This window comes from Balaenoptera physalus (assembly GCF_965194825.1).
Source record: "Balaenoptera physalus genome assembly, chromosome: 10".
In the NCBI taxonomy this organism is placed as follows: Eukaryota; Metazoa; Chordata; class Mammalia; order Artiodactyla; family Balaenopteridae; genus Balaenoptera; species Balaenoptera physalus.
In genome coordinates, this window is record NC_138889.1 from 51,890,153 (window position 1) to 51,910,337 (window position 20,185).

General features: G+C 39.9%; 1 protein-coding gene across 20 annotated transcripts in view; it reads left to right on the forward strand.

The window, feature by feature from the left end:
- DLG2 (discs large MAGUK scaffold protein 2) overlaps positions 1-20,185 on the forward strand; it is a 2,066,111-nt gene that overhangs the window by 1,671,423 nt on the left and 374,503 nt on the right. For all 20 annotated transcript variants that reach the window (XM_082410132.1, XM_082410117.1, XM_082410128.1 and 17 more), the window contains one exon: positions 15,179-15,335. In XM_082410132.1, coding sequence (XP_082266258.1) covers positions 15,179-15,335 — 157 coding nt within the window. The remainder of the gene's footprint in view (positions 1-15,178; positions 15,336-20,185) is intronic.

A 20,185-nucleotide genomic window follows, 5' to 3' on the forward strand; every position in this document is an offset into this window, starting at 1 on the left:
CATCCACTTTCCCTTCTACTTAGTTAGTTTCTAACCATCCATCAAGGTCTAGCTCAGAGTCTATCTTCTCCATGACTTAATCATTTTTTTCTTTAATGAGGAGATTTCTCATTATCCACAATACTCAGTTGATACTTAACATATGTGGCCTTGCATTGTTGATTTATTATTTTATGTATATCTGTTTCCAGAAATGGTAACTCCCTGGGAAAAGAAGTGAGTTAGCATTTACTGAGCACTTGCTGTGTGATCCTAATACATATTTTAATTCATCCTTAAACTGCCGTAAAATAGATATTATTGTTCAAAATTTACAGCTGAGAAAATAAGACAACAAAAAATTCCACCAAGGTGATCAGCTGTTAATTGATAGGACTGCCTTCAACCCTCCATCTATCTAGCCCCAAGCCCATATAGTTTTTTCCAGTTTCACAGCATACCATACTATCCCCATCTAATAAAATTCTTTTTATCTCACACAGTATCAACCACAGTATATTTAGTATATACTCGATATCTGTGTGGGAACTATTTTGCTGAAGTCAGCCTACCCTCTGCTGCAGAAAGGCTAGAGCATAGATCCTCCTCTTTAATGCCAGAATTCTTGTGTATTATCTTAATATCATGTCCTCATAATAGCAGTTCAACAAAACCCCTTTATCTTTGTGTATCTATATGATGTCCGGTAATCTGCTTAACTGATTGACTAATTGACCAAATTAACTAATTACTTGAATGAGGCATACACTGCACTACAGTCTTCTGAGGAGCTAGCTCATTTATATCTAAGACATCAGTCCTAATCAACCAGCAGCTTTGAAGCCTTCTGTGGTTGACCTCCAAGCCGTCACCGTCACTATGCCCCCTCTTCACACTTAGGCTAATACACTTCTTCCCATCCTGCTGAAAAGTCTCTTTGATCCTCATCACTATTTTTTCCTTAACAACATTGCTCACGTGAATACAGCTGCATTTATAGAGAAATAAAGAAGAGAGGGCTCAGGGAGACTAGCTGGCTCTTTACGCATGACCTCAGAGGGTAACAGTCCCTTACTGGATTATCACGATAGTAAATCTGAGACTTAGGTCTATGTGCTCTGAAACTCAATTTTTGTCAGTGTATCCAGGGGTGATCAAGCTTATATGCCATAATGCCAAGTTATGAATGTACAATAAGAAATGGATCTGCTCAAGATACCAGAACGTGCTGTTTAGCACATTCACTCCTATTAGGAAAAACACTATGGAGAGACATATTTTTATGAGCATGTGGCTTGGTGAGCCTGGACTCTTAGAGAAGGAAATCAGCCAGCCAAATGGCCTTAATGGCTGCTGTCACTGAGCTAGATGGCCAAATGAGCCCATCTTGTGGGTTACCCCCACCAGCCAGCACATTTAATTTTTTTTTTTTTTTTTTGGCTGCGCCATCCCAGCACATTTACATCAGCAACCTGGAGCCAGAGCTGGAGGGTGCCTCTGCCCCATAACGCTGGAGCTACATTGCCGAGTTCCTTCTCCTAGCACACAGGAAGACTCTCCCTCTCTTCTCCCAATTTATTCAGTTTTGTGAATTCTATTCCTAAAGTACAACTTCTTCCACATTCAAACATGCCTTGATTAACATGCCTTGAAAAAGCAGGCCCTTTGAGCCAAGGTGAGGTCAGATATGTATCCTTGACATCGTTGAGGAGCTAATATTTTGTGCTTTATCCTTTTGTTTAGGGTATAGCCTTTCAGGGTCCTGATTCTTTGCAAGGGTCTCTGATCTAACGCCCACCTCAGGGCCCACACAGTCCTACCCTCCAGGCAGCAATCAACTCTGGACACTGGAAACCTACAAAAGCTGTTCAGTCCACTACTCGTCTCAGTACTTGCCTTCTTCTCTGAACTTGTACCCCTTTGTTTTTGGCCTCTAAGGATTTCTCTTACTTGCAAGCTTTGCCAGTCATTTAAAACTTTTTTATAAGCATTCTATTCAGAATTTTTAGCTGCTTTGTAATGAGAGGGGTTTTTAGGACATCTAATCTGCCAAATGGCTGGCAATAGGATCTCAATGCATAGTTTTCTTTAATACTTTTTTCTAGATGCTTCTAGCTCATTGCCTACTCTGAATTTTATCACTCCTCCTTGACGCAAACATTATTTCCTGCCAGGTTATTACTCAAGCAAGGAACCTGCCCCACAGAGGGCATGCCCAGGTTCTCCCACATCCCTAGAGAGGTGGAACTAGAATTCAGTATCATTTCATCCTACCCCTCACTTGTTTTTTCTTTATTCATGCAATATATTTTGTGTGTGTGTGTGTGTCTATCTTATAGGCTCAGTCCATACTAGTTCCCAACATTACAAAAACAAATAAACCATGGTCTTTATCCTTCAGGACCATACACATTCACAGAATAGATAAGTAAGCAAAGTAGTTTCATGACAGTAAAGGTAACAATAGTGGTATGATCAATGAAAAATAATGTGGTTTCAAAAAAGGAGAAGTGGTCAGTTTTTCTAGAGGCAAGGGGGGATAAGGAAACAGAGAGGAGACAGCACCAGGCCTCATTCTTGAAGGCCAAGTGGAAGTAGAAGTTCATTATACAGATGAGGATGCAGGAGAAGGCATCTTTCTAGCCAAAGAGAACAGCCCAGTGCTGGACAACAGTCTGGGCACAGACAATAAGACATGGAACAACCTGGTGTGAGGAACAACTCTCACCTGGAGAGTTGGAACTGGGGTGCAAGGCTGGAACGTGGGGTGCAAGGAAGCATGGTGGAGTTCAGCATTAGAGAGGTAGTTGAAGGTCAAATGATGGGGAACTTTGGATATCATGCTTCAAAGTTTAGGCTTTATCCTGAAGGCATATGGATTCCCCGGAAGGCTTTTGAGCAAAGGAGTAATATGGTCAGATATGTATTTTATTAGAAAGATGACTGGAAACATTTTCACAGCTTACTTCCCACTGCACCACACAGCCTCTCACTATGGTGGATATTTTGGGAGTTGACTGGAGTGACTTCACACACCTCAGATGTTCAAAGCTCAAGGGACATCCTACTAATGGCCATGAGAAAGCCTTCGGGTTTAAGTAGTCACCTCTTTTTTTTTTTTTTTTTAATCCTGTACCCTCTTAAGCCATGTGGTTTAAGGAGAAAAAATTAGCCCAGAGCACCGTGCTTCCCTCTGCTGCAAACATCCCAGCTGGCCGAGAGCATCCTGAGACTCCCGCTAAACAAGATGCTGCTGCTGATCAGCCACAGCTGGGAGCAGATCAGGCCGGCATCTCCCCAGCTGTTCAGCATCCAAAGGTTTCTATAATTAAAAGGCTTTTTATATCACATTACCGGAAAAGTAAAACTGCATAAGTGAATGTAGCACATTTCATCCAGGTGATGATAAAAAGACAAAACCTTTTTAGAAGAAGACTGGTCACTCTTTGCTCTTGGCTGCTTTAGCTTATTGTGCACATGTTTCTGACCAAGCCCTTGTCCCGTTCCTGGGCTCTTATAACTGTTGGTTTACATGTGGCTCCTCCCACCCCAGGCTCTTTAATGTTTGTTTTCACAGTGCCTGACACAATGTCGGTACTCCACAGATGTTTGTTTATTGAAAGTTTGGATACATAAATAAAATAAATACTTTTAAGTGGATAGATAAGTTTTTTTTAATATAGATATAGATATTAGGAGTAACCAGGTTCCATCTTCTATAGATTCCAACTGAAAATCTAATATGAAAGCTGAAATTAGTAGACAGCACCTACTATGTACCAGGTATTGGGGACAAAAATCAAATGACATGTTCCCTGCTCTCAAGCTGATCATTCTAGCTGGAGAGGGAGACAGTTTGCCAACTCAGTGTCATAAGCATTATGATAGATACGTGGAGAAAATGCTAGGGGAGGCGCCCATCACAGCCTCGAATGGGGAGGTTGAAGAGAGTGTCAGGGACAGTTTCCAGAAGATCATGATTCTTGAGCTCAATCCTGAATGAGGAACAAGAGTTAGAATTGTGTTCCACTGTTCACATTTAATAATGTAGAATAATGGCTACTAATGGGTTCCTAGGCCATCCGAACTCTGGATGATGAATGACAAGAAAATTAGAGCTCAGATCACTTTAGTATGAGAAGTATTCACTTTATAAATTGGCAGTGTGTGCTCATTTATTCAATCATCAGGTGTTTATTGAGCATTCTTCTAGGTATACTGGGGATACCTAGAAATATAAACCACAACACCACACCTTCAATAGATTATAATCTCTCTGGAGGCCACAATGCCCTCATGCACGGAGAAGTGAGTGGAAATGCAAGGCGTTATGTTCATCAGACCCAACGTCATTGGCCGAGGCAATAAATATGCAGAAATGAGAGCTGTGGCTCAAAATTTTGGGGAATGGGCCATCATGACGAAGGTGGACCATGAGCAAGTCTAATATAAAAGGAAAAAATAAGACAAAAGGGAAATATAAGATACATATACATAGGATATTTCAGCATGAGACAACTTGGAAGGACAGAGACGGGACTGAGTGTGGAATATTAAATCAACTTAAAGTTACAGAGAATTACCATGAGCCAAGTACCACAGTGAGCATCATGGAGAAGACAAACATGGAGCAGACACCGAACGTGCCATCAAACTGCGAACAGTACAGAGTCTCACTGGCAGCCCGTAGCTGATCCACAGCAGAGACATGTGGGTGTGACCTGCACCATACTTTTATTTTTTATCATTGTCAGCTTAAAATTCTGGAAATTCACATAAAATCTAGATTCTTATCTTCAGAAATTGGAGAATCTGGCAATACTAGTCGGTGTTCCTGCTTGGAACAATTGGCCAGAGCTGAGCAGAAGCTACCCTTAGAGGGAACATATCCTCAGTTTGTTACAGCCCCTGCTCAGCCTGCTTCACTCGTTTATGTCATCTGCCCTATCCCTACGGACTATAGATTTTTCCATCCCAATTAAAATCTAGCAAAAAAGAAAGATATTTGCAAAAATAATTATAACTTGAAGTAGAAGGTAAAGTGAGGTCTAAATCACTGTGGGAGTTGACTCGTTCATTCAGTAACTATTTCCTGAGCTCCTGGTTGTCAGGCATCTTGCTCCTGCTGGAGAATTGCTGGTGCCTGAACTCCCGGAGTTCACAGTCTATTGAGGCAGAAGGATATATGAGCAAACAATCACTGCACAATGTAATAAATGCTACAATGTTATGTGTACAAGACACAGTGTGGACCCACGGAGCAAGTGATTGACTGTACCTGGAGGGTCAGAGAGTTTGAACTGGGTTTTGAGATGGCCTGAGCCAAGAAACGGAGATATGAAGCAACATGTCAAACTCAAGGAAGCACAGGAGTTTGATATGGCTGGAGCCAATTAAGCAGGGAACTAAGAGAATCAGGTGTCATTCTAGTGGAAAGAATGTGTTTGGAACATTGAAACTAGAATCAAAGAATCTTCAAATTAGGAGACTATCCTAAAAGTCCAAGCCTGAACTAGACAGAATGGAGAGGTTGCATGGAAACCATGACGTTCAGAGAGAGCAGAGTGCAAGGCAACATATAATGAAGGACTGAAGTTTGTGGTTCAAATGATAGAAGCCAAGGGCAGTTAAAGTGAATCTTTGAGTGTCAATAATTCTGGAAACTATATTCTGTAAATATATTGTGATACCTTTTTAAAATTCAGGTCCTCCTCTGGCTTATACAAAGTATATTTTAGCTTAGTGTTTCAAATTTCCATTGTGTAAGTTCTCTCTCCATTTAATGGGCAAAACACTTAACTTGTAGTAAATTGACTGGCTCTATCAAAACAATGAGATACCAATACATACCTATTATTTGGCAAAAATCTAGAACACCGTCAACACCAAATGCTGGTGAAGAATTCTCATTCATTGCTGGCGAGAATGCAAAACAGTACAGCCACTTTGGAAGACAGTTTAGCAGTTTCTCACAAAATGAAACATACTCTTTCTGTATGATCCAGCAATCACGCTTCTAGTATTTACCCAAATGAATTGAAGATTTAAGTCCACACAAAAACTTGCACATGGATGTTTATAGCAGCTTTATTTATAATTGCCAAAACTTGGAAGAAACCAAGATGCCCTTCAGTAGGTGAATGAATAAATAAACTGTGGTATAACCAGACCATGGACTATTATTCAGCACTCAAAAGAAATGAGCTATCAAGCCGTGAAAAGACACGGAGGAACCTTTAATGCCTATTACCAAGCGAAAGAAGCCAATCTGAAAAGGCTACATACTGTAGGATTCCAACCATGTGACATTCTAGAAAAGGCGAAACTATGGAGACAGTACAAAGATCAATATTGCCAGAGGTTGTGTGGAGAGTGGGATGAATAGGTGGAACGCAGGGGATTTTAAGGTCAGTGAAACTACTTTGTATGATACTATAATGATGGATACATGTCATTATACATTTGTGCAAAGCCACAGAATGGACACCACCAAGAGTGAACCCTAATGTAAACCATGGACTTTGAGTGGTAAGGATGTGTCAGTGTAGGTTCATCAATTGTAACAAACGTAGCCCTCTGGTGGGGGATACTGACAGTGAGGAAGGCTATGCACGTGTGGCGGCAGGATGCTTATGGGAAATCTCTGTACCTTCCTCCTAATTTTGTTTGAACCAAAACTGCGCTTAAAAACTGTCTCAGAAAAATAGAACACAATACGACCCAGCAGTCCCACTACTGGGCATATACCCTGAGAAAACCATAATTCAAAAAGAGTCATGTACCACAATGTTCACTGCAGCTCTATTTACAATAGCCAGGACATGGAAGCAACCTAAGTGTCCATCGACAGATAAATGGATAAAGAAGATGTGGCACGTATATACAATGGAATATTACTCAGCCATAAAAAGAAATGAAATTGAGTTATTTGTAGTGAGGTGGATGGACCTAGACTCTGTCATACAGAGTGAAGTAAGTCAGAAAGAGAAAGACAAATACTGTATGCTAACACATATATATGGAATCTAAAAAAAAAAAAAGATTCTGAAGAACCTAAGGGCAGGACAAGAATAAAGACTCAGACGTAGAGAATGGACTTGAGGACACGGGGAGGGGGAAGGGTAAGCTGGGACGAAGTGAGAGAGTGGCATGGACATATATACTACCAAATGTAAAATAGATGGCTAGTGGGAAGCAGCCGCATGGCACAGGGAGATCAGCTTGGTGCTTTGTGACCACCTAGAGGGGTGGGATAGGTAGGGTGAGAGGGAGACGCAAGAGGGAAGAGATATGGGGATATATGTATGTGTATAGCTGATTCACTTTGTTATGAAGCAGAGACTAACACACCATTGTAAAGCAATTATACTCCAATAAAGATGTTAAAAAAAAAATAGTCTCAGTCATAGAAAAAGAGATCAGATTTGTGGTTATCAGAGGTGAAGGGTGGCAAGGAGGGGGAACTGGATGAAGACAGTCAAAAGGTACAAACTTCCAGTTATAAGATAAATAAGTACTAGGGATCTAATGTTCAACATGATAATTAACACTGCTGTATGTTATATATGAAAGTTGTTAAGAGACTGAATCCTAAGAGTTCTCATCGCAAGGAAAAAATATTTTTTATTTCTTTAATTTTGTATCTATATGAGATGATGGATGCTTACTAAACTTACTGTGATAATCACTTCATGATGTATGCGAGTCAAATCATTGTGATGCACACCTTAAACTTATACAGTATTGTATGCCAATTATACCTCAATAAAACTGGAAGAAAAAAATTTGTCTTGAAAAAGACTAGCTCTGATGTTTACTAGCTGTGTGAACAATAAGCTAGCTTAACTACTAGCTTAAACAAGTTGACTTACCTAAGCACCAGAAAAACTGAACTTCTCACGCTACTATACATAAAGCAGATAATCAACAAGGACCTACTGTATAACACAAGGAACTCTACTCAATATTCTGTAATAACCTATATGGGAAAAGAATCTGAAAAAGAATGGATTATATGTATAACTGAATCATTTAGCTGTACACCTATAACTAACAAAACATTGTAAATCAACTATACTCCAATATAAAATAAAAATTAAATTAAAAAAAGTAGAACTTCTAATTTTCCACAGGGTTTTGATCCTCTGACAAGAAAAATATACATTAAAACAGTTTTTTTTTTTTTATTGAAGTATAGTTGATTTACAGTATTATATTAGTTTCAGGTATACAACATAGTTATCCAATGTTTTTATAGATTATACTCCATTTAAAGTTTATAAAATATTGGCTATATTCCCTGTGCTGTACAATATATCCTCATAGCTTGTTTATTTTATACATAGTAGTTTGTATCTCTTAATCCCATATCCCTATTTTCGCCCCCCCCCCCCACTTCCCTCTCCCCACTGGTAACCACTAGTTTGCTCTCTATATCTGTGAGTCTGTTTCTGTTTTGTTATCTTCATTTGTTTGTTTCATTTTTACATGAAAACTCTTTAAAATCTTCCATATAATGTAATGGGTTATTAGTATAAGAAGTTTAAATTAGAAAAAGCAAATCATTTGGAGTGTGCTTTGGACATTTTATTTGCATACCATTTTACAGATTTATTTCTTTGCATTTCTCCCTTTTATTAAAATAAACATCCTAATTTACTTTGATATAAAATTCTATTTTTAAAAAGACATGTAAATCTCAAGAGTTGAGAAGTTTCCAAGTAATTTGGTTAAAAGTCTTGTCCAAGGAAAATAAATAAAAACTGCCATCACTCAAGAATGATGTGCTTTATGCACAGGGTCACTAACAAAATGCCCCTGCATGGGTTACATAGATATGTAATGGGGTCTGATGTTTCATAATAATCTTTAAAGCTGTATTCTTTCTGCAGAGAGCATTTTGCATATTAAACGTGTAAGGATAATCCTTACTTCCAAAGAAATTTTGTTCTCTCCCATTTTTCTATTAAAATATCAGGCTCCCTCCATAAAGTTTTCATTTTCTCATTTTTGATAAAACCTTGAGTACAAGAAATACTTTCCTCTTAACTTTGCAAGAAGTGCAAATGTGATGCAACTTATAGATTTTTGTCTGAGAAACATGAGGGAAAGGTAAGACTAGAGAATGCAAGGCAAGCTAGAGAATGAATGCCCCATCTAAAGAGGGCCATGTTCTAGACAACTGTTGCTATGCAATGAGATTAAGAGCCAGTATTCACAGAATGTCTGGGGTTTTCTTCATGTAAAGCCATAAATCCACATTTTATGCAAATTTTCCTAATTTTAAACATGAGCAACTAATTCAAAAATTTGTAAACACTGTGGGTCAAATTAAGCCTCCAACTTATCAATTGACAATCTCTGGAATATATCGTACTTTGGACTCTGGGATTTTGAAACAGAAAATGTGTCTTAATTCTGCCTTTGCTACTTACTAACCTCAGTAAAAACTTGGGCAAGCAGTCTTATTTCACTAATCTAAAAAGTTGTCAAAATAATTTCTTCATCAGGTTGTTTACTTTCCGCAATATTTTGTTATAAAATTTTTCAAATATAAAGAAATTTAAAGAATGTTATAATGGGCATCCATATACTTGCCATCTAGATTCTGCTTTTAACATTTTACTGTGCTTGCTCTATTCATTCTATCCAATCATCAATCCATCTTCCTTTTAGGATCGGTTTCAAAGTAGTTGCAGACATCAGTATACATCCTTCATTAGATTGTTTTGAGGAATAAATGGAATGATGTGCAGAAAGCATCAAGCACGATATTTAGCGTACAGATAAAGAGTCATAATAGCCCCCTTCCTTCCATCTGTTTATTATCTGTAGCTTGAATGTCATTGGTCCCACTAAGAGTGTGTGTTTTATATTGGGGGAAGAAGGATATTTTTATAATAACTTTTTTGTCAAAAATCCTCTTGGCCCCTACCTTCACAGTGTATCTAGAACCTGGACTTCCAGTATCAGCCAAAACAGAGTATCCCCATTCCTCTCTAATCCTCCCTCTTGTTATAAAAGCAAAAACAACTTTAGACATAATAAAACAAACAAACATAGCAACACTCTAAAAAGTTGGAAAGAAGTCAGACTGGCTTGGAGAGGAATGACACTGATGTGAGTTATCTGGATTTTCTTTCTGCTTCCCATGTATCCTGGACGGGGCAGTAGAGAAGCCTATACCCTGAAACCACCAACAGGCACAGATAAAAAAGCCTCGGGGTTTCCCTGGTGGCGCAGTGGTTGAGAATCTGCCTGCCAATGCAGGGGACATGGGTTCGAGCCCTGGTCTGGGAAGATCCCACATGCCACGGAGCAACTGGGCCCGTGAGCCACAATTACTGAGCCTGCGCATCTGGAGCCTGTGCTCCGCAACAGGAGAGGCCGCGACAGTGAGAGGCCCGTGCACTGCGATGAAGAGTGGCCCCCGCTGGCCGCAACTGGAGAAAGCCCTCGCACAGAAACGAAGACCCAACACAGCCATAAATACAAAAATAAAAAAGCCTCAAGAAAAGCCTGCTCCCTGTAACCAAAGGACTGGGAAAAGGGTAGACTAATAGAACTGGGAACATTTTAGTAATACTGGCCCTACTCTAGCCAAATACCAAAGAAAAAACTGTCCACTCACCATTGTGGTACCAGTAGACCATGCAGATAGCTAGATTTCTGGCCCCACCAGAGACAGGAGAAGCAATTATGAGATGGCCCTTCATTTCCTCCACTGGACTGGTGTCAGTGGTCCAAACAAGAGCTGAACTTCCATCCCCATTCTGCAGCAAAAAGGCAGAATAAGATGGTATGAGGTGTTACTGGCTGACACTCCACTTTCAGTGGAAAGCTGAAGTTACATCTTTACCCAGCAGCAACAAGCTGGAATGAGGTTAGCATTCTATTCCCCTACTCCTGGTATTGGCAGGGACCAGCTGGAAGCTGGACTTCCACCCCCTGGCAGTGGCAACAGATAGAAAGAGGAAGAAGGAAACGGCACTCAGTGGCAAACCACTTTACCTACCAGGGTAGTGTCAGTGGGACTCAGTGGGGGGCTGAACTTCTAGCCCCACCCAGAGGCAAAGAGGCAAAACAAGGTGGTTCAAGGTGGTGCTAGTCAACATGCTACTTTCTCTCCACCATTGGTGTCAGTGGGTCCAATGGGACCTGAGCCTCTACCCCCACCAAGTGACAAGCACGTAGAATAAGTCAAATGTTAGCTGGTACCCCACTTTCTTTCCTTCCTGGTGTCACCAGGGCCAAATAGGGAGCTGAATATCCATCTCACTTGGATCTACACCTAAACCAATCCACTACATGGAAAAGACTAAGATTAGATAGGATCCAGTGCCTCACAACGTAACACCCAAAATGTCCAGTATACAATTAAAAAATTGCTTCTCATACCAAAAACTAGGAAAATCTCAACTTGAATGAGAAAAGACAATCAACAGATACAAACACTGAGATAACACAGATGTTGGAATTATCTGTCAAGGATTTTAAAGTAGCCAGCATGCTTCAGTGAGCAATTACAAACACACTTGAAATAAATTTTTTTAAAAAAAGAAAGTCTCAGCAAAGGGATAAAAGATATAAAGAAAAACCAAATAGAATGTTAAAGCTTTAAAATAAAATAACCAAAATTTTAAAACTCACTGAATGGGCTCAATAGCAGAATAAATATGACAGAAGAAAGAATCAGTCAATCTGAAGATAGAAAAACAGGAATTACTCAATCTGAACAGAAAAAGAAAATAGATGGAAATGTATCCACTGTTCGCCACTTCCTCTAATACCACCCTGGTCCAAGGCACTATTATATTTTGCCAGAATATAGCAATAGCCACCTAACTGGTCTCACTTCTTTAAACTTTGCCCCTCAAATCTATTTTATACCAAAGTAATCATTTAAAAATGTAAATCAGATCAAGTAATTCTTCTTCTCAGTGGATCCCCATTTCTCTCAGAGTAAAAGTCAAAGTTTTAAAATGGTCTACAAGTCCCTTCAGGATTTATCCCCTGTTGCCTCTCTGCCTGTTGTAGTCAAAATTATGAAATGGCCCCATGATCTCCACCTCCTGGTGTTACTCCTACAGTTGTTACCTTACATAGAAAAGGGATTTTGCAAATGTAATTAATGTTATTAATCAGTTGATCTTAAGGTGAAGAATTATCTGGGTGGGCCTAACCTAATCACATGAACCTTTGAAAAGCAGAGAGTTAAATCCAGCTAATTGCAGAAGAACAAGCCAGAGAGATTCCAGATATGAAAAGGATTCAATGTACCACTTCTGGCTTGAAGATAGAGAGGGCCACATGGGAAGGAAAATGCATGGCCTCTAGAAGCTAAGACCTCCAACTGGCAGCCAGCAAGAAAACAGGGACCTCAGTCTTTGTTAAGACTAATGGCTAATTTTATATGTCAACTTGACTTGGCCACAGGGTGCCCAGATACTTAGTTAAACGTTATTCTAGGTGTGTCTGTGAGGAAGTTTCTGGATGAGACTAACATTTGAATTAGTGTACTGAGTAAAGCTGATTGTCCTCTCTCATATGGGTAGCCCCATCCAACCCATCCAAGGCCTGAATAAAACCAAAGGCAGGGTAAGAGAGAATCTGCTCTTTCTTTCCTTCTTTGAGCTGTGTCATTGGCCTTCTAACTTTGGACTCAAACTTTAACTAGAAGTTATACCATTGGCCCTCCTGTGTCTCCAGCTTGCCAACTATAGATCCTGGAACTTCTCAGCATTCATGACTGCATGAGCCAATTCCTTATGATAAAATATATGTAATACAGTCCTACAACCACAAGAAACTGAATTCTGCCAACAACCTAACTGAATATGGAACCAGGTTTTTCCCCAGAGCTTCCCAATAAAGTTTGGCCTGGCTGACACCTTGATAACAGCCTTAAGAAATCCTAGGCAGACAGCCTAGACAAGCCCACCCAGACTTCTGACCAACAGAACTGTGAGATAATAGTGGGTGTTGGTTTAAACTACTAAGTTTGTGGTAATTTGTCACTCATCAATAGAAAACTAGTACACTGAGTTCATCTTTTACCATTCTCATTCCCTTGTTCACTCATTCAGCCACACTGGCCTCCTAGCTCTTCTTTGACAACACCAGGCACCCTCCCACCTTAGGGCCTCTATTCTTTCTGGCTGGAATGTTTCCTTTAGATATCATATGACTAGTTTTCTCACCCCTTCAGTCTTTCCTCAGCTGTCACCTTCTCAATAAATCCTGTCCAGGCCCATCCCTGAAAGCACCTATCCTTTTTACACTGGTCTGCTTTTTCTTTTTCTCAAAATATTTATTGCTTTCTAACATGCTATATAACAAACTTATTTATGGCATCTATTTCTTTTTAGTGGTCTACCCCCATCAGAATGTATGCTTGTAATAGTAGGGATTTTTGTTTTGCTTACAAACTTTCCGAGTAGCTGGAACAGTTCCTGACATAGTAGGTGCTTACAAAGTATTTGCAGAAGAAAATGAATTAACTCTATGTCAAAATGAAAATGGGGCTTCCCTGGTGGCACAGTGGTTGAGAATCTGCCTGCCAATGCAGGGGACACGGGTTCGAGCCCTGGTCTGGGAAGATCCCACCTGCCGCGGAGCAACTAGGCCCGTGAGCCACAATTACTGAGCCTGCGCGTCTGGAGCCTGTGCTCGGCAACAAGAGAGGCCGCGATAGTGAGAGGCCTGCGCACCACGATGAAGAGTGGCCCCCGCTTGCCGCAACTAGAGAAAGCCCTCGCACAGAAACGAAGACCCAACACAGCCATAAATAAATAAATAAATAAATAAATAACTTTTAAAAAAAAATGAAAATGAATTAACTATTAATACATAGCCTTATTACATATTACTTATAGTCCAAGCTCTGATGTGCATTGTAAATCCTTCCTCATAATAAGGTTAAATATAGATATAATGCATCTCTTTGTGCAAGGAAATGTGACAGCAAATAACAAAATCTGTGTAATCATTAGTATAAAAATATATTGGCTGGCTCTTTGCCATTCTTACAACATTAAGAGCAGGAAAATAGAAGAGGAACCTTTAATGATTGGAACTGAGATATCTGGGAGAGGAGGGTGGGTGATACAAAAAGCACCTTGGTCAAACCTAAGGCTTGCAGAATACATTTTTTGAAACTACTGATAGAGAAAATTCAACTAGATGACTTCTAAGATCCTTTACAATTCTACATTCCATATTTCTCCAGCTTCTACACAAACTCAATGAACGGTTGCCTTAAGATTTCATCTCTCATCCTTTTACTGATGATCATCAAATCTGAATTTGCAGTCCTCTCTGAGAACCTAAATTTCTATCCATTGTCTCTAACTGCTTCTGCACATCTCCACAAGGATGTCCCACTAGTACCTGGAACTGAGCATTTCAAAATCATACTCATCCTCATGACCCACCCACCTCTCTTTTGCCAGTTACTTAGATGTTCTTCCTTCCTCCTCCTCCAATACCTGAATCAATCTCTGGACCCTCTGTTCCTCCCTTCAAATTACCTCTCTCATGTTACCCTTTCTTTTCATTATCACTGCCATCACTTTTGGGCAGGCTGTCACTTCCTCAAACCTGGATTACTTGGACAACATCCTCACTGGTTTTCCTGTCTCCCATCATATCTGCGCTTCCAACTCCATCAATCCTATTATGGTCATTTGTTAATCTTCCTAAAATGGATTTAAATATTCTTCGTGCCTCAAAATCTTCCAGTGAGTCCCCACTGCCTACAGAGTAAATTTTAATTAACAATCAAACAGACGACAAACCCACAGGCTGGCATGTAAGATCTTTCATGGTCTGGCCAATTCAGTCTAGTCTCTTGTCCCCCAAATTCTCTCCCTCTTTTTGGATACATCCATCCTACTGAATACTACTGTGGTGCTCATTACAAGAACAGATGTTTTAAACAAAAGAAACTTGTAAGTCTAGTTTAAGAAAATGTTTTGGAATTAAGGAATAAATTTGCATGGTATTTTGGCATTTGTTACGGTGAGGAGTTCAGACATCTGCCCTGATATTAGCATCTTTTTGATATGCAAATTTATCATAATTGGGGAGGCCATTTTCACAGGTAATGAATTGCTGGTGTCATATATCCTGGTGAAAGTAAAAGCAATGTAAATCTTGAGTGGGCCACCCTATGAACTGTGCTCTCCACTTGTTTCTACAGGGAGCCCCGCAAGGTAGTCCTGCACAAAGGCTCCACTGGCCTGGGCTTCAACATCGTGGGCGGGGAAGATGGAGAAGGTATTTTTGTATCCTTCATTCTGGCTGGTGGACCAGCAGACCTGAGTGGGGAGCTCCAGAGAGGAGACCAGATCCTATCTGTGAGTATTTCTTCTTTTTTTTTTTTTTGTGAGTATTTCTTCTTAATCTTTATTCCCTCCATGTCTGACACCATTTGAGAGAAAGTCACTCCCAGTTATAACTCCAAAAGCACCTTAATTACAAAGGAAAAGTGGAGGAGAGCATTATGGCTTCAGGTGCATGTTGTAATTTAAATGGTGTTCAGGTGTTTGAAGCGTGTTACTTCCCTCAGATACAGGTAAAGGTGCTAGTGTTTTCATTTAGATTTTCTGAGACATATTTGCGTCCAATAGAACATTGAGAAGCATGCATTTTTTAGGTATATTACTTATTTTTCAAAATGCCAAATTTCTTTCAAAATCCAACACTATACTCTAAAAACTGTGTCTTTATGATGTATATAGTTTGTTGCATATAACTATGTGAGAATAATGTATAAAATGGTGCTATGTACAATTTGGTGACATTGGTAAGTGGTAGCGGCATCACCATTTACCTAAATACAAAAATTACTAGAAATGAGTTAATAAGCACTTATTTACCAGGCACTTTATAAAAGTAATTTTTAATTCCCACGATCACCCTGAAAGGTACTGCCCCATGACCAGATGAAAAGAATAAGGTTCAGAGAGTTTAAATAACTTGTCAGAGTTAACCTAACTAAAGAGTCAGAGCTGGGATTTAAATATTCAGTTTTAATGCCCACCACCTACCTCCCCTCATCCCTCCCTCCTTCCTTCCTGCCATCCATCTTTCCCTCCATCTTGCTTTCCCTCCTCCTTTCTTCTCCAAGCCCTTTCTTCTATTTGAATACCTACTGACTGCTTCTTTCTACTACATCAAGCTACCTCCCTGGGATAAACTCTATGATAAGTAGTTAAATCCACTGTGAGTGTTCATGCCCATACTGCAATTTTGGCAATCATGCAAATAATACTAGAGAATTACATGAGGAGCCCAGTTTTAAGGCTGAGGTTATGGTTCACAACTCAATGAAGCATTTAGTTTGTGGTTTTCATTGTATACTTAGAAAAATTTGCCTTTGCTTTATAGCTATGGTTTATAGCTAGAATTTTCCAAGTGACCTTATATTTGTTAACCATCACTCCAACTCCTACCCATGCACACATGATTTACCTGTATAATGTAGTCAGTTGACCTAAGCAAAGTGCCCAGTGGTCTGCAGGCATGGTCCTGCCTTATGTGTTTCTCTGGTTCTCCCACACATGCAGGTTCCTGCTCACTCATCAACTAGCAGATGTCTGGAAAGACTGAGTATGGGATAAATAGGGTAAGGTCCCATGCCAGGCCTTTGTTCTGTCACCCAATGTCATGCCTTCAACTACTTTGCCCCACCTACTTCTTCTATACTTAAATGATATATATAAGATATAACTTAAAAGGTTTAATAAGCTATTAAACCTCATCACCCATATTTATTTACACACCTGTCTTTCTCTACAAAGTTACAAAAAACTCCCTGAAAGCAAATTCTGTATCGTTTTAATGATTTTGTAACCTCAACATTTAGCACAGTGCCTGACACATAGCAGTCTCTCAAAAAACGTTTATTGATGAAAAAGTATTGAATTAAAAATAGTGATGCCTTAAAAAGTCACTATAGGGACTTCCCTGGCAGCCCAGTGGTTAAGACTTCACCTTCCAATGCAGGGGGTGCAGGTTCAATCCCTGGTCAGGGAGCTAAGATCCCAAATGCCTCGAGGCCAAAAAACCAAAACATAAAGCAGAAGCAATATTGTTACAAATTCAATAAAAGACTTTAAAAATGGTCCACATCAAAAGAAAAAAAAAAGAACTTTAAAGAAAAAAAGAAAGTCACTATAACCTGGGAGACTGACTCTAAAATACTTTCTAGAACAATACTTCCTCCTCCTGGCTCAAAATCTGTAGACTGGGACGTCCCTTGCAGTCCAGCGGTTAAGACTCCACACTTCCACAGCAGGCGGTGCAGGTTTGATACCTGGTCCAGGACCTAAGATCCCGCACGCCACACCGTGCAGCCAAAAAAAAAACTGTAGACTGGGGGACCACTCTGTCATTTCATCACAATCAGCATTCACATTGTCATAGCACTTTCCCAGACACAAAGCACTTTCACATGCATTGATTCTGGGAATCTTCAAAGAAATCTTAAGCGTCAGGATATGTTATTATTACTTTCACTATCCGTATCAGGGGAAGGGGATTCAGAATGGCTAACTGATTTGTCCAAAGCTCCACAGCTACTGACTATGACTTTGCACTCAAAAGCAGGTCTCTTGACCCAAAATCAGTGTTCTTTCTCCTCACAGCACAATCTCTCTTCAAAACCTTGACAACGGTCTCATTCAGCACCTTCTTCGTACACATTGCTCTGCGTGCACACCACATTCAGGAGCACACAGAACTATAACAAGCTAATATTTACATGGTGCTTTGAGTCAGACACAGTTATAGCTAATTTAATATTATAACAACCCTGTGCCTTATTATGCTCATTTGAAGGATGAATAAAAACTGAGGCACAGAGATGATATTAGACTTTTTAACTCTGTTTAAATGAGAAATCCACTAAGCCGTGGGTTTTATTTGTTTTAACCTCTACGTGTGTGGTAGAAAAAGAGATGAGCCAATAACCTTCTTATGGCTCAACAGAGAAAACTCCCAAGTATTTCTGCTTTTAGAAGTAGATGTACCCATTTAAATATTATTGCCAGGACCACAGAGTAAGCAAGGCAAACAATCAGAATTATAGTCTTCTTAGAGATTACAATTCATAGAACATAATAATCTCTGAAGTTCAAATATCATACCTGTCTTTTATGTAAAACAATTGCAAAAATTGTTCAACAATGAAAATATCATCTGCTTTTTGCAATTGAAAAGAAAAAAGGGAAGATTTCTCCTTTTTAGCTTGTAAAAATTTATAAAAAGTGTGGCTAGAAAGTGTCTAGTTTAAAGGCTCAGTATTGGAATTTCATTGGTTTAACACTGCAGGGAAAGAATAAACAGGCTTGAGAAGCTCAAACATTATTACAATATGGAAAGAAAACTGACAGAATAGAATTATTAACAATGGAATATGGAGGATAATATTTTGCACCTACAGCTTGCACTGGACATGTAAGGACAAGTTATAACTTCCTGGAAAACACAAGAACAAAAACTCTAAACAAAAATTGAATACAGGGACTTCCCTGGTAGCGCAGTGGTTAAGGATCTGCCTGCCAATGCAGGGGACACGGGTTCAAGCCCTGGTCTGGGAATATCCCACATGCCGCGGAGCAACGAAGCCCATGCACCACAACTACTGAGACTGCGTGCCGCAACTACTGAAGCCCATACACCTAGAAGCCCATGCTCCACAACAAGAGAAGCCACCACAATGAGAAGCCTGTGCACCGCAACGAAGAGTAGCCCCCACTCGCCACAACTAGAGAAAGCCTGCGCGCAGCAACGAAGACCCAATGCAACCAAAATAAATTTTAAAATACCTTTAAAAAAAAATTCAATACATAGGGCTTCCCTGGTAGCACAGTGGTTAAGAATCTGCCTGCCAATGCAGGGGACACAGGTTCGAGCCCTGGTCCAGGAAGATCCCACATGCCGCAGAGCAACTAAGCCCGTGCGCCACAACTACTGATGCCCATACACTGTAGGGGCCGCGTGCCACAACTGCTGAGCCCACGTGCTGCAACTGCTGAAGCCCATGCACCTAGAGCCCGTGCTCCGCAACAAGAGAAGCCACCGCAATGAGAAACCCATGCACCACAATGCAGAGTAGCCCCCTCTCGCTGCAACTAAAAAAAAAAAAAGAAAGCCCATGCACAGCAACGAGGACCCAACACAGCCATAAATAATTAATTTAAATAAATAAATAAATTCAATACATAGATTTCTAAGTCATGTAAGATTAATTTGCAAATAAGTTATGCTATGCTAACAATAACATAGTAAGTTTAGAGACGAGAAATAGAATCCCCAGGAAAGAGAGCTGGAAGGTAGGTCGCTGCTCTCAATTGGTCTCCATAAAGAAGGAAATTGTATAATAGACAGTTACCTTTCTAATTAGGGATATAATGTTGATCCCTATTACCCAGAATTTTTCTCCCATATAGACTATAGAATCTTTCTAGATAATTTATTTTATTAATGGCTTACTATGTGCCAGGTTCTGTACTAGGAATTGAAATCTCAAAGATGAATGAGATAAATAGACTAATCTCAAAATGCTTACTGCCTAAAAGCAGATCCACTTGTCCTTCGGTAACCACGAGGGATTGGTTCCAGGACACCCCGCTGATAACAAAATCCACTATGCTCAAGTCCCTTATATAAAATGGCATAGCACAATGTATACAGTTGGCCCTCCATATCAGCAGGTTTTGCATCCATGCATTCAACCAACTGCAAATCCAAGGCCAACTGTATATCAATGCATCTAACATAGGTAGAGACAGAGATGGCAAACTGAGGAAAGAGAAGAGAGAAAGCACTTAGAACAGAGCATGTCACACTCTAAGTACTCAATCAATACTATTACTACTAACTAGTCTGCCTTAAGAATGTGTCTGATGTTTTTTAAAGTCTGTCAGATAACCATGTCTAAGGAAAGTCTCTTTTAGATAGTTTGAGCCATTCCTTCTTTGGGGCAGGGCTTGGACTAGAGGAGCATTTCCCAAAGTGAGTTCACAGGATATTGGAACAGCAGGATTGCATTAGGTTGCTACTGAGAGAAAGGGTTCCCTAGTGAGCAGGTTTCTTCACTGAAGAGCTTTTCAAAAACATGTTTACCAGTGTACATTGGGAATCTCCTTAGAGGCAGATAAAGTATATGGTTTTTCCCAAACGTATTTGACCACGAAACCAT